At 42.2% G+C, this 13,892-nt stretch overlaps 1 protein-coding gene across 10 annotated transcripts in view; it reads left to right on the forward strand.

Moving 5' to 3' along the window:
* Nucleotides 1-8,527: 8,527 nt before the first annotated feature.
* LOC129837401 (polycomb protein SCMH1) overlaps nt 8,528-13,892 on the forward strand; it is a 46,610-nt gene continuing 41,245 nt past the window's right edge. For 4 of the 10 annotated variants that reach the window (XR_008756710.1, XM_055903533.1, XM_055903540.1 and 1 more), the window contains exons 1-4: nt 8,533-8,627; nt 10,025-10,251; nt 12,802-12,869; nt 13,131-13,211. Coding sequence is in view for 8 of the 10 variants with exons in the window: in XM_055903533.1 (XP_055759508.1) it covers nt 12,845-12,869; nt 13,131-13,211 (106 nt within the window). In the remaining 2 variants the exon portion in view is untranslated. The other 6 variants (XM_055903534.1, XM_055903535.1, XM_055903537.1 and 3 more) reach the window with 6 other exon arrangements.

Raw genomic sequence — 13,892 nt, forward strand, 5'->3', positions numbered from 1 at the left:
TCCATCTAAATCATCTTGGCTCCTGGACATTTCAAGGCTGCGTTGAAATAATGATTGGTAAATGATCCAAGACCAGCTCAGTTAATCAATGTCTAAAACATGTTTGATGCAATTTGTAAGTAAAACATGGTGCAGTACTGGTAGTAGAGCTGATAGGAACAAAATGAGACAATTTCTAGCAGTTTTCAACTGTGAAATATAGTTATAATCAGTTTTCCATAAACAAGGTTTAAAACATGTTTGACACAACTTGTAAGTCAAAGTTAGTGCAGTATTGGTAGCAGAGATGATAGGAACACTATGAGACAATTTTCAGCATAATGCAACTGTGAAATATAGTTATAAAACGTTTTTCATAAACAAGGTCTAAAAACAGAGGCCGCAACATGTCCAAAGAATCATTAAATCACTACTAGTCAGGCTTCATTCCGAGCCAACTTTTTGATCAGTCGCTGGGGTCAGAGCGAGCGAGCTACGGTCAAGTGGGGAGTGGGGGGGTCTCCTTGAACTCGGCATGGCCAAGAGACTAGGTTGATGCCATTTGTTTCTCTTTCCGTGATGATTTAATCCTGCACATTTCTGGACTTCAGCCCTATTTGACGGTGAAGTTCATACTTCCCTTTCAGGATATGAAGGGGATCATTCAATTGTTTCATGTTGATATCTGTAGAGGTACAGGTGACCTTGAACACGTGGCAAAAGGAATTTTGAAAATTGCCTGCACAGAAGCAGAGTTAGAGCATAACCTGTAAATCCATTTAATCATAAGGGAGAAACTCGGATGTGTCAGACCACATGAAGTGGCGCTTACAGCTTGAATAACTCTGTGGCTTATCCACCCAAACCTCCCTACGATGAGCCCATCGAAAACGGTGTGTCTCTGTGTGACGCAGAGGCCGCAATATGTCCAAAGCATCATTAAATCACTACTAGTCAGGCTTCTTTCCTGGCCTACTACTTGCACGGTCGTTGCGGTCAGACCGAGCGAGCTATGGTCAAGTCCGGCATCTCCTTGAACTCGGCACGGCCTAGAGACTAGGTTGATGCCAGTTGTTTCCCTTTCTATGATTATTTAATCCTGCACATTTCTGGTTTTCAGCCCTATTTGATGGTGAAGTTCATACTTCACATTTAGGATATGAAGGGGACCATTCAATTGTTTCATGTTGATATCTGTAGAGGTACAGGTGACCCTGAATATGTGTCAAAAGAAAATTTGAAAATTGCCAACACAGAAGCAGAGTTAGAGCATAACCTGTAAATCCATTTAATCAAGAGGGAGAAACTCGGATGTGTCAGACCACATGAAGCGGCGCGTACAGCTTGAATAACTCTGTGGCTTATCCACCCAAACCTCGCCCTGATGAGACCATCGAAAACAGCGTGTCTGTGTGACGCAGAGGACGCAATATGTCCAAAGCATCATTAAATCACTACTAGTCAGGCTTCATTCCGGGCCTACTATTTGCACGGTCGTTGCGTTCAGATCGAGCGAGCTATGGTCAAGTGGGGACTCCTTGAACTCGGCACGGGCTAGAGACTATGTTGATGACAGTTGTTTCCCTTTCTGTGATTATTTAATCCTGCACATTTCTGGACTTCAGCCCAATATGATGGTTAAGCTCATACCTCCCATTACGATATGAAGGGGACCATTTAATCGTTTCATGTTGATATCTGTAGAGGTACAGGTGACCCTGAATATGTGGCAAAAGGAAACTTGAAAGTTGCCTGCACAGAAGCAGAGTTAGAGCATAACCTGTAAATCCATTTAATCATGAGGGAGAAACTCAGATGTGTCAGACTACATGAAGCGGCGCGTACAGCTTGAATAACTGTGGCTTATCCACCCCAAACTCCCCCCGATTAGCCCATCGAAAACGTCACGTCTCTGTGTGACCCAGTGGCCGCAATATGTCCAAAGCATCATTAAATCACTACTAGTTAGGCTTCATTCCGGGCCTACTACTTGCACGTTCGATGCGGTGTGGTGCCAGGAAAATAACCCCTCTTCCACCTCAGGAAGCGAAAGAAATTTGGCTTAACACCTAAAACCCTCACAAACATTTACAGATGCACAATTGAGAGCATCCTGTCTTGCTGTGTCACCGCCTGTTATGGCAACTGCACCGCCCACAAACGGCAAAGCTCTCAAGAGGGTGGTACGGTCTGCCCAACGCACTACTGGGAGCAAATCTCCCACCCTCCTGAACCCCTACAGCACCCGATGCCATAGGAAGGCCAAAAAGATCATCAAGTACATCAACCACTTGAGCCACTGCCTGTTCACCCCGCTATCGTCCAGAAGGTGAGGTCAGTACAGGTGCATCAAAGCTGGGACAGAGAGACTGAAAAACAGCTTCTATCTCAAGGCCATCTGACTGTGAAACAGCGATCACTAACACATTAGGGCTGCCTATAGGGCTGCCTATAGTCATAGATTAGGAATCACTGGCCACTTTTAGAAATCGATTACTAACCACTTTAATAAAGTTCTGTTTCTAGCATTACTCATCTCATATGTACAGTATAAACCACACTCTTCTACGGTATATTAGTCACTTTTAAATTGTGTTTACATATTGTATCACCCATTTCATATGTATATACTGTATTGTATTCTAGACTACACCACTGACTGTTAAACAGCCATCTCCAGCACATCAGAGGCTGCTGCCTATAGACAGACTAGGAATCTCTGGACACTTTAATAAGAAAATTAAACAATTTAATAATGTCTCCGTATCTTGCATTACTCATCTCATATGTGTAAACTGTACTCTATACTATGCCACTGTATCTTAGTCCTATGCCGCTCTGACATATATGTATATACAGTTGAAGACGGAAGTCTACATACACTTAGGTTGGAGTCATTAAAACTCATTTTTAAACCACTCTACAAATTTCTTGTTAACAAACTATAGTTTTGGCAAGTTGGTTAGGACATATCCTTTGTTCATGATACAAGTAATTTTTCCTACAATTGTTTACGGACAGATTATTTCACTGCATCACAATTCCAGTGGGTCAGAAGTTGACATACACTAAATTGACTGTGCCTTTAAACAGCTTGGAAAATTCCAGAAAATTATGTCATGGCTTTAGAAGCTTCTGATAGGCTAATTGACATCATTTGAGTCAATTGGAGGTGTACCTGTGGATGTATTTCAATGCCTACCTTCAAACTCATGCCTCTTTGTTTGACATCATGGGGAAATCACAAACAATTAGCTAAGATCTCAGAAAAAAAAATTGTAGACCTCCACAAGTCTGGTTCATCCTTGGGAGCAATTTCCAAACGGCTGAAGGCGCCATGTTCATCTGTACAAACAATACTACGCAAGTATAAACACCATGGGACCATGCAGCCGTCATACCGCTCAGGTAGGAGACTCTAGAGATGTCTCCTAGAGATTAATGTACTTTGGTGCAAAAAGTGGAAATCAATCCCAGAACAACAGCAAGGGACCTTGTGAAGTGAAACATGCGACCCAAGTTAAACAATTTAAAGGCAATGCTACCAAATACTAATTGAGTGTACGTAAACTTCTGACCCACTGGGAATGTGATGAAAGAAATAACAGCTTGTCACGATCGTCTTTTGGAGAGAGTGAGGACCAACATGCAGTGTGTGGAAAATACATCTTCTCTATATTAAAGGAAAAAACAAAACAACAAACGTGAAGCTAAGCCAGGACTAAGTGCACAACATGCAACAGACAATTACCCACAAATGCATGATGCCTATGGCTGCCTTAAATATGGCTCCCAATCAGAGACAAATGACAGACATCTGTCTCTGATTGAGAACCACTCAGGCAACCATAGACATACCTAGAAACATACACTCCACCATAGACACAGCTAGACTTCTATACTAAACATAAACCCAACTACTCTAATAAACCCCCTAAACCTTACAACAGGGGTGTCAAACTCATTCCACGGAGGGCCTAGTGTCTGCAGGTTTTTGGTTTTTCCTTTCAATAAAGCCCTAGACAACCAGGTGTGGGGAGTTACTAACTAATTAGTGATGTTAATTCATCAATCAAGTATAAGGGAGGAGCGAAAACCCGCAGACACTAGGCCCCCCGTGGAATGAGTTTGACACCTGTGCCTTACAACCACCCTAGACACTACAAAAACCACATACATTCCCCATGTCACACCCTGACCTAACTAAAATAATTAAGAAAACAAAGAATAATAAGGCCAGGGCGTGACACAGCTGAAATAAATAATTCTCTCTACTATTATTCTGATGTTTCACATTCTTAAAATAAAGTGGTGATCCTAACTGACCTAAGACAGGGCATTTTTACGAGGATTAAATGTCAGGAATTGTGCAAAAACTGAGTTTAAATGTATTTGGCTAAGGTGTATGTAAAATTCCGACTTCAACTGTATATTCTTAATCCATTCCTTACTTTGTTTTACGTGTATTTTGGATATATGTTGTGAAACTGTTAGATATTTCTGCACTGTCAGAGCTAGAAGCACAAGCATTTCACTACACCCGCAATAACATATGCTAAGTACGTGAATGTGACCAAATAAAATTTGATTTGATTTGGAAAAAGGTGCAGCTGAAGCGCGCTGCTGATCCTGGTGGAAAATGTAGCCTTTTTTTTCATATGCGCAAATCAGAGATTCATGTGATCTGTTTATCTGATTGTGTTGACAGAGAAACCTGAGTTCAAAGGCAAACTCCCATGCTCTCTTAAAAATGTAAACACACATTTAACATGCACATCACACAAGGGAATGAATGGTAAATAAACGTATATATCTGACTCCCCACACCCAGCGCCACAGTCAAATTATATAACTATTACCCACCTTGACCATAGAAAATATTTTCTAGTAGGCCCGGCCCCGCCCTACAAATGGAAAATGCAGAAACTACATAATTTTCTTTCCTGCAAAATCAGACTTCAAAAGTATTTTTCTGTCTAGACAGACAGCAATTACTTAAGATATGATATTTTCGGATCAACTGGCTTGTTCTTGTGTCAGGAAACTAAATACCACATGAATCTGATAATATACCTGGCTATTACAACATATCAAAGATTTTTTTATCAAATTCGTTACTGCGTTTTGCCTTTGTAGGGATTCCTTCACATATTCATCTCTGATCATCAGTCATTAGGCTGTTGATTTTCAACACCTGGCTCAAGGTGGAAGGTGAGTTTACTTGAATGATGCACATCTTAGAATGCCTTTATAACTTGCAATACATACAATGGAAAGTACACTGAGCGTACAAAACAGTGAACCCAGGTGAAAGCTATGATCCGTTATTATTCAATCAGTGTAGATGAAGGGGAGGAGACAGGTTAAAGAAGGATTTTTAAGCCTTGAGACAATTGAGACATGGATTGTGTATGTGTGCCACTCAGAGGGTGAATGGGAAAGACAAAAGATTTGAGTGTCTTTGAACGGGGTATGGTGGTAGTTGCCAAGCGCTCCTGTTTGAGTGTGTCAAGAACTGCACCACCGCTGGGTTTTTCACGCTCAACAGTTTCCAGTGTGTATCAAGAATGGTCCACCACCCAAAGGACATCCAGCCAACAGCAGGCCAGTGGTAAAAAATAGGTCACTGATGAAAGAGGACAAAGGAGGCTGACATGAATTGTGCAGAGAAACATACGGGTTACAGTTAGTCAACTGACAGGCCAGTACAACATTGGTGCCCAAAGGCCTATAAAATAATGGACAACTTGTTGTACCTTGAATAATGAATGGGGTATGACAGCCTACGACCTTACAGAGTTACACTTTTTTCAATAAAAAACAAGAAACTGCAGTTGCAGTGGGCAAAGGAAAGAAAACACTGGAGCATTGGAGAAACATTGCCTGGTCTGATGAATCATGGCCAACATTTTTGAGAATGACACAAATATTAATTTACACAAAGTTTGCTGCTTCATTGTCTAGATATTTTTGTCAGATTGTTACTATGGAATACTGAAGTATAATTAGTACAAGCATTTCATAAGTGTCAAAGGCTTTTATTGACAATGACATGAAGTTGTTGCAAAGAGTCAATGTTTGCAGTGTTGACCCTTCTTTTTCAAGACCTCTGCAATCTGCCCTGGCATGCTGTCAATTAACTTCTGGGCCACATCCTGACTGATGGCAGCCCATTCTTGCATAATCAATGCTTGGAGTTTGTCAGAATTTGTGGGGTTTTGTTTGTCCTCCCGCCTCTTGAGGTTTGACCACAAGTTCTCAATGGGATTAAGGTCTGGGGAGATTCCTGGCCATGGACCCAAAATATTGATGTTTTGTTCCCTGAGCCACTTAGTTATCACTTTTGCCTTATGGCAAGGTGCACCATCATGCTGGAAAAGGCAGTGTTCGTCACCAAACTGTTCCTGGATGGTTGGGAGAAGTTGCTCTCGGATTATGTGTTGGTACCATTCTTTATTCATGGCTGTGTTCTAGGCAAAATTGTGAGTGAGCCCACTCCCTTGGCTGAGAAGCAAGCCCACACATGAATGGTCTCAGGATGCTTTGCTGTTGGCATGACACAGGACCGATGGTAGCGCTCACCTCGTCTTCTCCGGACAAGCTTTTTCCCGGGTGCCCCAAACAATCGGAAAAGGGATTCATCAGAGAAAATGACTTTACCCCAGTTCTCAGCAGTCCAATCCCTGTACCTTTTGCAGAATATCAGTCTGTCCCTGATGCTTTTCCTGGAGAGAAGTGGCTTCTTTGCTGCCCTTCTTGACACCAGGCCATCCTCCAAAAGTCTTCACCTCACTGTGCGTGCAGATGCATTCACACTTGCCTGCTGCCATTCCTGAGCAAGCTCTGTACTGGTGGTGCCCCATATCCCGCAGCTGAATCAACTTTAGGAGACGGTCCTGGCACTTACTGGACTTTCTTCGGTGCCCTGAAGCCTTCTTCACAACAATTGAACTGCTCTCCTTGAAGTTCTTGATAATCCGATAAATGGTTGATTGAGGTGCAATCTTACTGGCAGCAATATCCTTGCCTGTGAAGCCCTTTTTGTGCAAAGCTATGATGACGGCACGCGTTTCCTTGCAGGTAACCATGGATGACAGAGGAAGAATGATTCCAAGCACCACCCTCCTTTTGAAGCTTCCAGTCTGTTATTCAAACTCAATCAGCATGACAGAGTGATCTCCAGCCTTGTCCTCGTCAACACTCACACCTGTGTTAACGAGAGAATCATGATGTCAGCTGGTCCTTTTGTGGCAGGGCTGAAATGCCGTGGAAATATTTTTTGGAGATTCAGTTCATTTGCATGGCAAAGAGGGACTTTGCAATTAATTGCAAATCATCTCATCACTTTTGGCCACGACTGTATAGTAGTTAAATTTTTGCAAACTGCTTTCCTAGTGATCTGACTTTAATGCATTCCCAGGAGTGAGAGTGAGAAGGAATGATTTACAGTGTTGAACAAAAAAGGAAATACAGTAAGAGAAGTAAAGTGGTCGTGGAATCTAGTAAATACAAACCTATTTCTGACTCGTTTTAAGTTGGAGTGAAGGTTTTGGACTGATGGAGTTATCTGGGAGATCCATTTAACGTCTCGATGAAAATTGCAGATGCGTTGGATGAGGTTCCGTCAGTGAGGACAACAAGTAGTGGGCTTATTTTGTGTGTGTATGTGTGTGTGTCCGAGGAGCAGAAGGTGTATGCTTTGCACCTGAAAAAGATTTTGGATTGTAATGTGTTGTATGTGGATCTGCGATGCAGGGCGCCTATCAAGGGGGTTATCTCTGGAGTGACGCTAGAAGTGAGTGCAAAGGATGTAACTGAAGAAGTAGATGCAGTGGTTGGTGTACGCAGACTGACCCATATGGTGGATGGAATGAGGAAGCCCACTCCATCCATTTTATTGTTGGCACACTAGATCTTTCATTTCTATTAGATTTTCCATCACTTGGCCAATTCCATCCATCCGTCCCCCCGTCCACCCCAGAGCGTGTTGTGGGCATTAAAATCCCCACATACTGTTGGCCTTGCAGTTGGTAGAGGAAGTCAAGCCAGACAGAGTAGTTATTTGCTTTGATTCATGTGCAGTGTTAATGAGTCTCCAGTCCTTTAGGTCACATAGTAGACAAGATCTGCTTTATGAGGTGCTACAAACCCATGGAAGGATGAGAAAGATGGGTATACAGATAAGATTTACTTGGGACCCAGCCCATGTTGGGGTGGAGGGGAACGAGGCAATTGATGTACTGGCTGAACAAGCACTTAGTAGTGGGGATGTTGATTCAATGAGCAAGGCAAAAAGCCTGATATGGGCAGTGATGGTGCAGAGATGGCAGGAGCAGTGGAATAGAGATACTAAGGGCAGGCATTTATTTCAAGTACATAAGAAAGCAAGGTAGGGGAGGACGGCAGGAAGGGACAGAAGAGAGGAGGCCAAAAGCATCCACACTCCAGTACAGTAGGTGGAGGTAATGCACCATCACGTTGGATGCCAACCTCTGATATATCCCACAGACGAAGAAGAAACCTCACACTGCAATACAGTAGGTGGCGGTGTATGCATCCGCCAATATAAATTTAAAGAAGAAGAAAAAAAATGGCGGACAGCCACTAGCTCAATCCACATAAAAAATACACAAACATATCAAAGCAAGGTAAACAGACTCGAATATATTGTTTACACGCTGTCCTCTTCTTAACAAACACCCCTTTTAGCCGGCAATTTATCTAGCATTTATTGATGTATTTATAATCAAGCCAACTATAGATAGTTAACATAAAGCCTGCCCGTTAGCATGCTGTGTTGACGGTGCTAACTAGCGGTTGTTCGAGCTTGCCCATGTTATTAGGTTGGAGGTAGGTACCGCTGCATATCCTCACTCTTAAATGCACATATTTGCTGGCAGAATTTCTAGCTAACGTGATACATTGCTTGGCTTTTGCCCCTGAGGGGAGTCCCGTGTGTTGGCTTTGTGTGGAACCTTGATATCTTATGCTAACTAGGCTAACTTAAAAATCGCTATTTTAGTCATATTACACGGACTAATGATGGTAGCTCATTTTCCTTGTAGCTAGTACAGCATTGACGTGGGTCATTGTCAATAATAGTGGTCGTCGAAGCGAGCTGGTCTAGTAGTTAATGCCGCTGTCATTTTTTTCTTGGAATGAAAAAGGAGGGAGCTGGGAAAAAAGGCGCACTTCTATTCAGAGAACCAACTGAAGACTTTTATGATCTTTTAAGTTTTTTTTTATTGTATATTATGATTATTGTTTTTGTGTCTCCTCCATTGCTATAGTCTAGTATTGCATGTTTGAAACCGTTATTTATGACCACTTGTTAGCCCAATGTAAATTTAGCTAATGGTAGCTAGCATGCACATTTACAGTAACTGAGTTTAAGGCTAGCTTGATTTAGAAGTCTATTTGATTGCCAGCTGAAATTATGTAGCTACCTAGTTTGCTAGCTTGATACAGTTACTGATGACCTGCTGCTGGTGTGTATGAATAATCATGTTATTCTAAACCAGTTAGGAGAAAAAACAGTTAAGGCTGCAAGGTTACTTTGTTGTTGATATAATTTTAAATGATTGGTGTGATTAGCGTGGCTACTTGGTAAATATGCATTAATTAGGCAATTTGCCTTTATCTGCTGTTCATTTCAATGTCTTGGCTGCATGCATTTTATAAACAATGGATCTGTGAGTAGCTGTGACTGCTGTGTCTTGATGCCAAACAAATCTAGTCTACTTTGAGGACCAATATAATTTCAGCCACTTGTTTGTCTGACCTAATGACCTGTGTGTCTAGCCAACTGGTAATTATCCTAGGCTCAGGGTTAGGGGCCAAGGCCCCTCAAGTCAAGGATTTCCAGCCAGACATCCCCAGCCTGGTCATCATTGTAAATAGGAATTTGTTCTTAACTGACTTGCCTAGTTAAATAAAGGTTCAATTAAATTCATTCACAGATCATTTTTAAGATCCAAAATAGATGCTGACCTCTTGAAATTAATACCCTATATTGGCTATAATGTCACCCATTCTGTTTCTCCAGTCTGGGTCCTCTTGTTTCGTCAATACCCCAACAGGGATGAGTTGTCTGTGTCAACAGTGAGCCCTGAGTGTGTTTGGGTGGGTGACTGAGGTCTGCTGACAGCTGGGGCCACCTCTTTGTTGTACCCTGTCGTCTGCCTCCAACGCCGACCCCCTGCCTGGCCGACAGAAGGGGAGAGTGTTGAGAGCGAATCCGTGGGAAAGTCAACCTGAGCATCCACAAATAAAGTTAGTCATTTCCAAATGAAACACATCCATAATTATCCTTACGGTCTATATGTTGGAGTTCATGCTTTTTATGTATTATATGTATTCAGCAGCGACGCAACACTGCTGCTAAATTGTTGGCGCCACTGGGGAAAACACTTTTATTTATTTACTGAACCAAAAATATGTTTCATGAGCTGAAATAAAAGATCCCAGAAATGTTCCATACGCACAAAAAGCATATTTCTCTAAAAATGTAATGGACAAATTTGTTTATATCCCTGTTAGTCAGCATTTCTCTTTTGCCAAGATAATCCATCCACCTGACAGGTGTGGCATATCAAGAAGCTTGCAGTACGTCCAACCAGCCTCAACCGCAGGCCACGTGTATTGCGCCGTGTGGGTGAGCAGTTTACTGATGTCAAAGTTGTGAACAGAGTGCCCCATGGTAGCGGTGAGGTTATGGTATGGGCAGGCATAAGCTACGGACAAAAAACACAATTGCATTTTATCGATGGCAATTTGAATACACAGAGACACTGATGAGATTGTGAGGGCCATTGTCATGCCATTCATCCGTCGCCATCGTCTCATGTTTCAGCATAATGCACGGCCCCATGTCGTAAGGATCTGTACACAATCCCCGGAGCTGAAAATGGCCCAGTTCTTCCATGGCCTGCGTAGTCAAAGGACGTTTGGGGTGCTCTGGAACGTGTACGACAGCGTGTTCCAGTTCCCACCAATATCCAGCAACTTCGCACAGCCATTGAAGAGGAGTGGGACAACATTCCACAGGCCACAATCAACAGCTTGATCAACTCTATGCGAAGGCGTTGTGTCGCGCTGCACACCAGATACTGACAGGTTCTGATCCACGCCCCTACCTTTTTTTGTAAAGTATCTGTGACCAAAATATGCATATCTGTATTCCCCGTTATGTGAAATTCATCATTTATTTCAATTGACATATTTACTTAGGAACTGTAACTCAGTAAAATCTTTGAAATGGTTGCATTTATATTTTTGTAGCTTATGCCTTCCCATACCATAACCCCACCGCCACCTTCGGGCACTCTGTTCACAACGTTGACATCTGCAAACCACTCACCCACCTAACGCCATACATGCCGTCTGCCATCCGTAAAGAGCACACTTCTCCAGCGTGCCAGTGGCCATCAAGGTGAGCATTTGCCCACTGAAGTCGGTTACGACGCCGAACTGCAGTCAGGTCAAGAGCCTAGTGAGGACGACGAACATGCAGATGAGCTTCCCTGAGACGGTTTCTGACAGTTTTTGCAGAAATGTTTTGATTGTGCAAACCCAGAGTTTCACCAGCTGTCCGGGTGGCTGGTTTCAGACGATCCCATAGGTGAAGAAGCCAGATGTGGAGATCCTGGGCTAGCGTGGTTACACGTGGTCTGTGATTGTGAGGCCGGTTGGACATACTGCCAAACTCTGTAAAATGACGTTGAAGGCGGCTTATGGTAGAGAAATTAACATTAAATTATCTGGCAACAGCTCTGGTGGACATTCCTGCAGTCAGCATTCCAATTGCACACTCCATCAACTTGAGACATCTGTGGCATTGTGTTGTGTGACAAAACTGCACATTTTAGAATGGCCTTTTATTGTCCCCAGCACAAGGTGCACCTGTGTAATGATCATACTGTTTAATCAGCTTCTTGATATGCCACCCCTGTCAGGTGGATGGATTATTTTAGCAAAGTAGAACAGCTTTTTGTGCGTATGGATCATTTCTGGGGTTCTTTTATTTCCGCTCATGAAACATGGGACCAACACTTTACAAGTTGCATTTATATTTTTGTTCAGTTTACATGTCATGTCTCAAAATCGATATCTATCTTACTTCTATATTGTTTTATGTCCTCCGGATTTGAGAAGAAAGATGAGTTCAACAGTGAGCCTGTCAGTTTGCCTTAGTTCTCGCACAGCATCCAGCCTAGCTGACGCTATGCTATTTTCCAGGTTTTTGACCACATTTCTTCTCTAGCCTCCGTTGAGTCACCCTAATCTTGGCCAACCTGCAAGAGTAAGAACTCCAATCAACTTTTCATGGATTATGATAGAGACATGTGATTATGATAGAGACATGTGGACCATTGGCTTTCTTAGAGGAGTAACTACACAGGTAACATACCTGTTGGTCAAAATAAATCAAAATATTGGATACTGTAGACTCTAACATTCATAACGGTAATTTTTGCTTTATTTCTCCAACATGCCAATATTTAGAAGTCAGTTATTTTGGGGGTATGCACTTCCCCTAAGGGGTACGACAGACATACACATATTATATTTTGTTTGTCCATTCTGTTAGAAATTAAAGTTTTGATTTTGCGTGCAAATGTAATGTGCATAATGCTGGAATCAACCTTAAAAGGCTAACCAGGCTAGCACTAGTATAGGCTACATCAGACTGGCTTCTTGAACACAACAATGTGGAATAAAGGTCCAAATTGAACCTAAATTCTGACCTAACATGAAGGGGGAAGTATCAAATGGTTTGTGTTTACTTCAATGTTGTTTCCCCCTCTCGTTTCCCTTCTTTAGAGAGTGGACTATTGTGTCTTGAACTTAGTCAGTATTACTGGACATGAGGAAGCCAGTGCCACAAAAAGGTAATGTCATGTTAAGAAATGGAATGCAATTGTCCATTTGAAAAGCATAATGTACATCTTCTAATGATGCTGCTCAAGAAGGGTCCTATATTTAGGCTACTTTAATGTGTGTATAAAAGTCTCAGATGCTGATGTGATAGTTTGGACTCCCACATCTCATTGACAGTTGTTAAAGATCAAGTGAATTTCTTCTAGTTATGAATAGATAGTTGATTAATGGAATGGTGTCTCTGAAACGTTGTGCCCTGCTCTCTCCTCTAGCTATTGAGTGGAAAGATGGCAGGCAGATCAAGCATGCCCGAAGTGGCCGTCCCTCCCGGGTCCCATCGCAGTACCAAGGAGGTACATTACCACACACACACACCAACTTTCTCAGATGAATCACTGCTGAATGAGAACCACATCCTTAATCAAACGCATTCATATTCAGTTATAAGCAGGGGTTGGAACCCAATTTATTTCCCAATTGTTTCATTCTGAACAGAAACCGAATTTTTGTTCGTTTCGTTCCACTGTTCCCGACCAGCAAAATAAAGTTCTGAACCGGTTCGAATCCCCAAAAAAGTACTGGTTTATATTTTCTGTTCCTTTTTTAACCTGTTAAATCAACTGTTTATTTTTACATTTAGCTCATTATATTATTGCGACTGAAATTTTACGGGGTGGGAAGAGAGCAAGAGAGAGTTGAGGAGGAGGCTTGAAGCACTGAGCATCTTATGACATGCATTATCTGGGTCCCCAGAATTATACCTAGGAGGAGCGGCTTCTATAGAGGAACTTTGACTGTCCTTTGACCTATGTGGCTAACAAGCTTGAGCTAGATAATTAACAAGCTTGTGTGTGCAGAGCGGCACCAGAATTAAAAACATGTCTTACCTTTTTGTAGTTAATAAATGTAACGCGAAACGTGATAACTATGACTATAGTATCCTTAACAAGCATTGGAAAAAGCTAATCTATTCTTCTCTAGCTAATACAAAATCTGTCTCCCCTCTTCTGAATCACACTTGTAGCGTCAGTACA

This window comes from Salvelinus fontinalis, chromosome 38 (assembly GCF_029448725.1).
Source record: "Salvelinus fontinalis isolate EN_2023a chromosome 38, ASM2944872v1, whole genome shotgun sequence".
NCBI classification, from domain to species: domain Eukaryota; kingdom Metazoa; phylum Chordata; class Actinopteri; order Salmoniformes; family Salmonidae; genus Salvelinus; species Salvelinus fontinalis.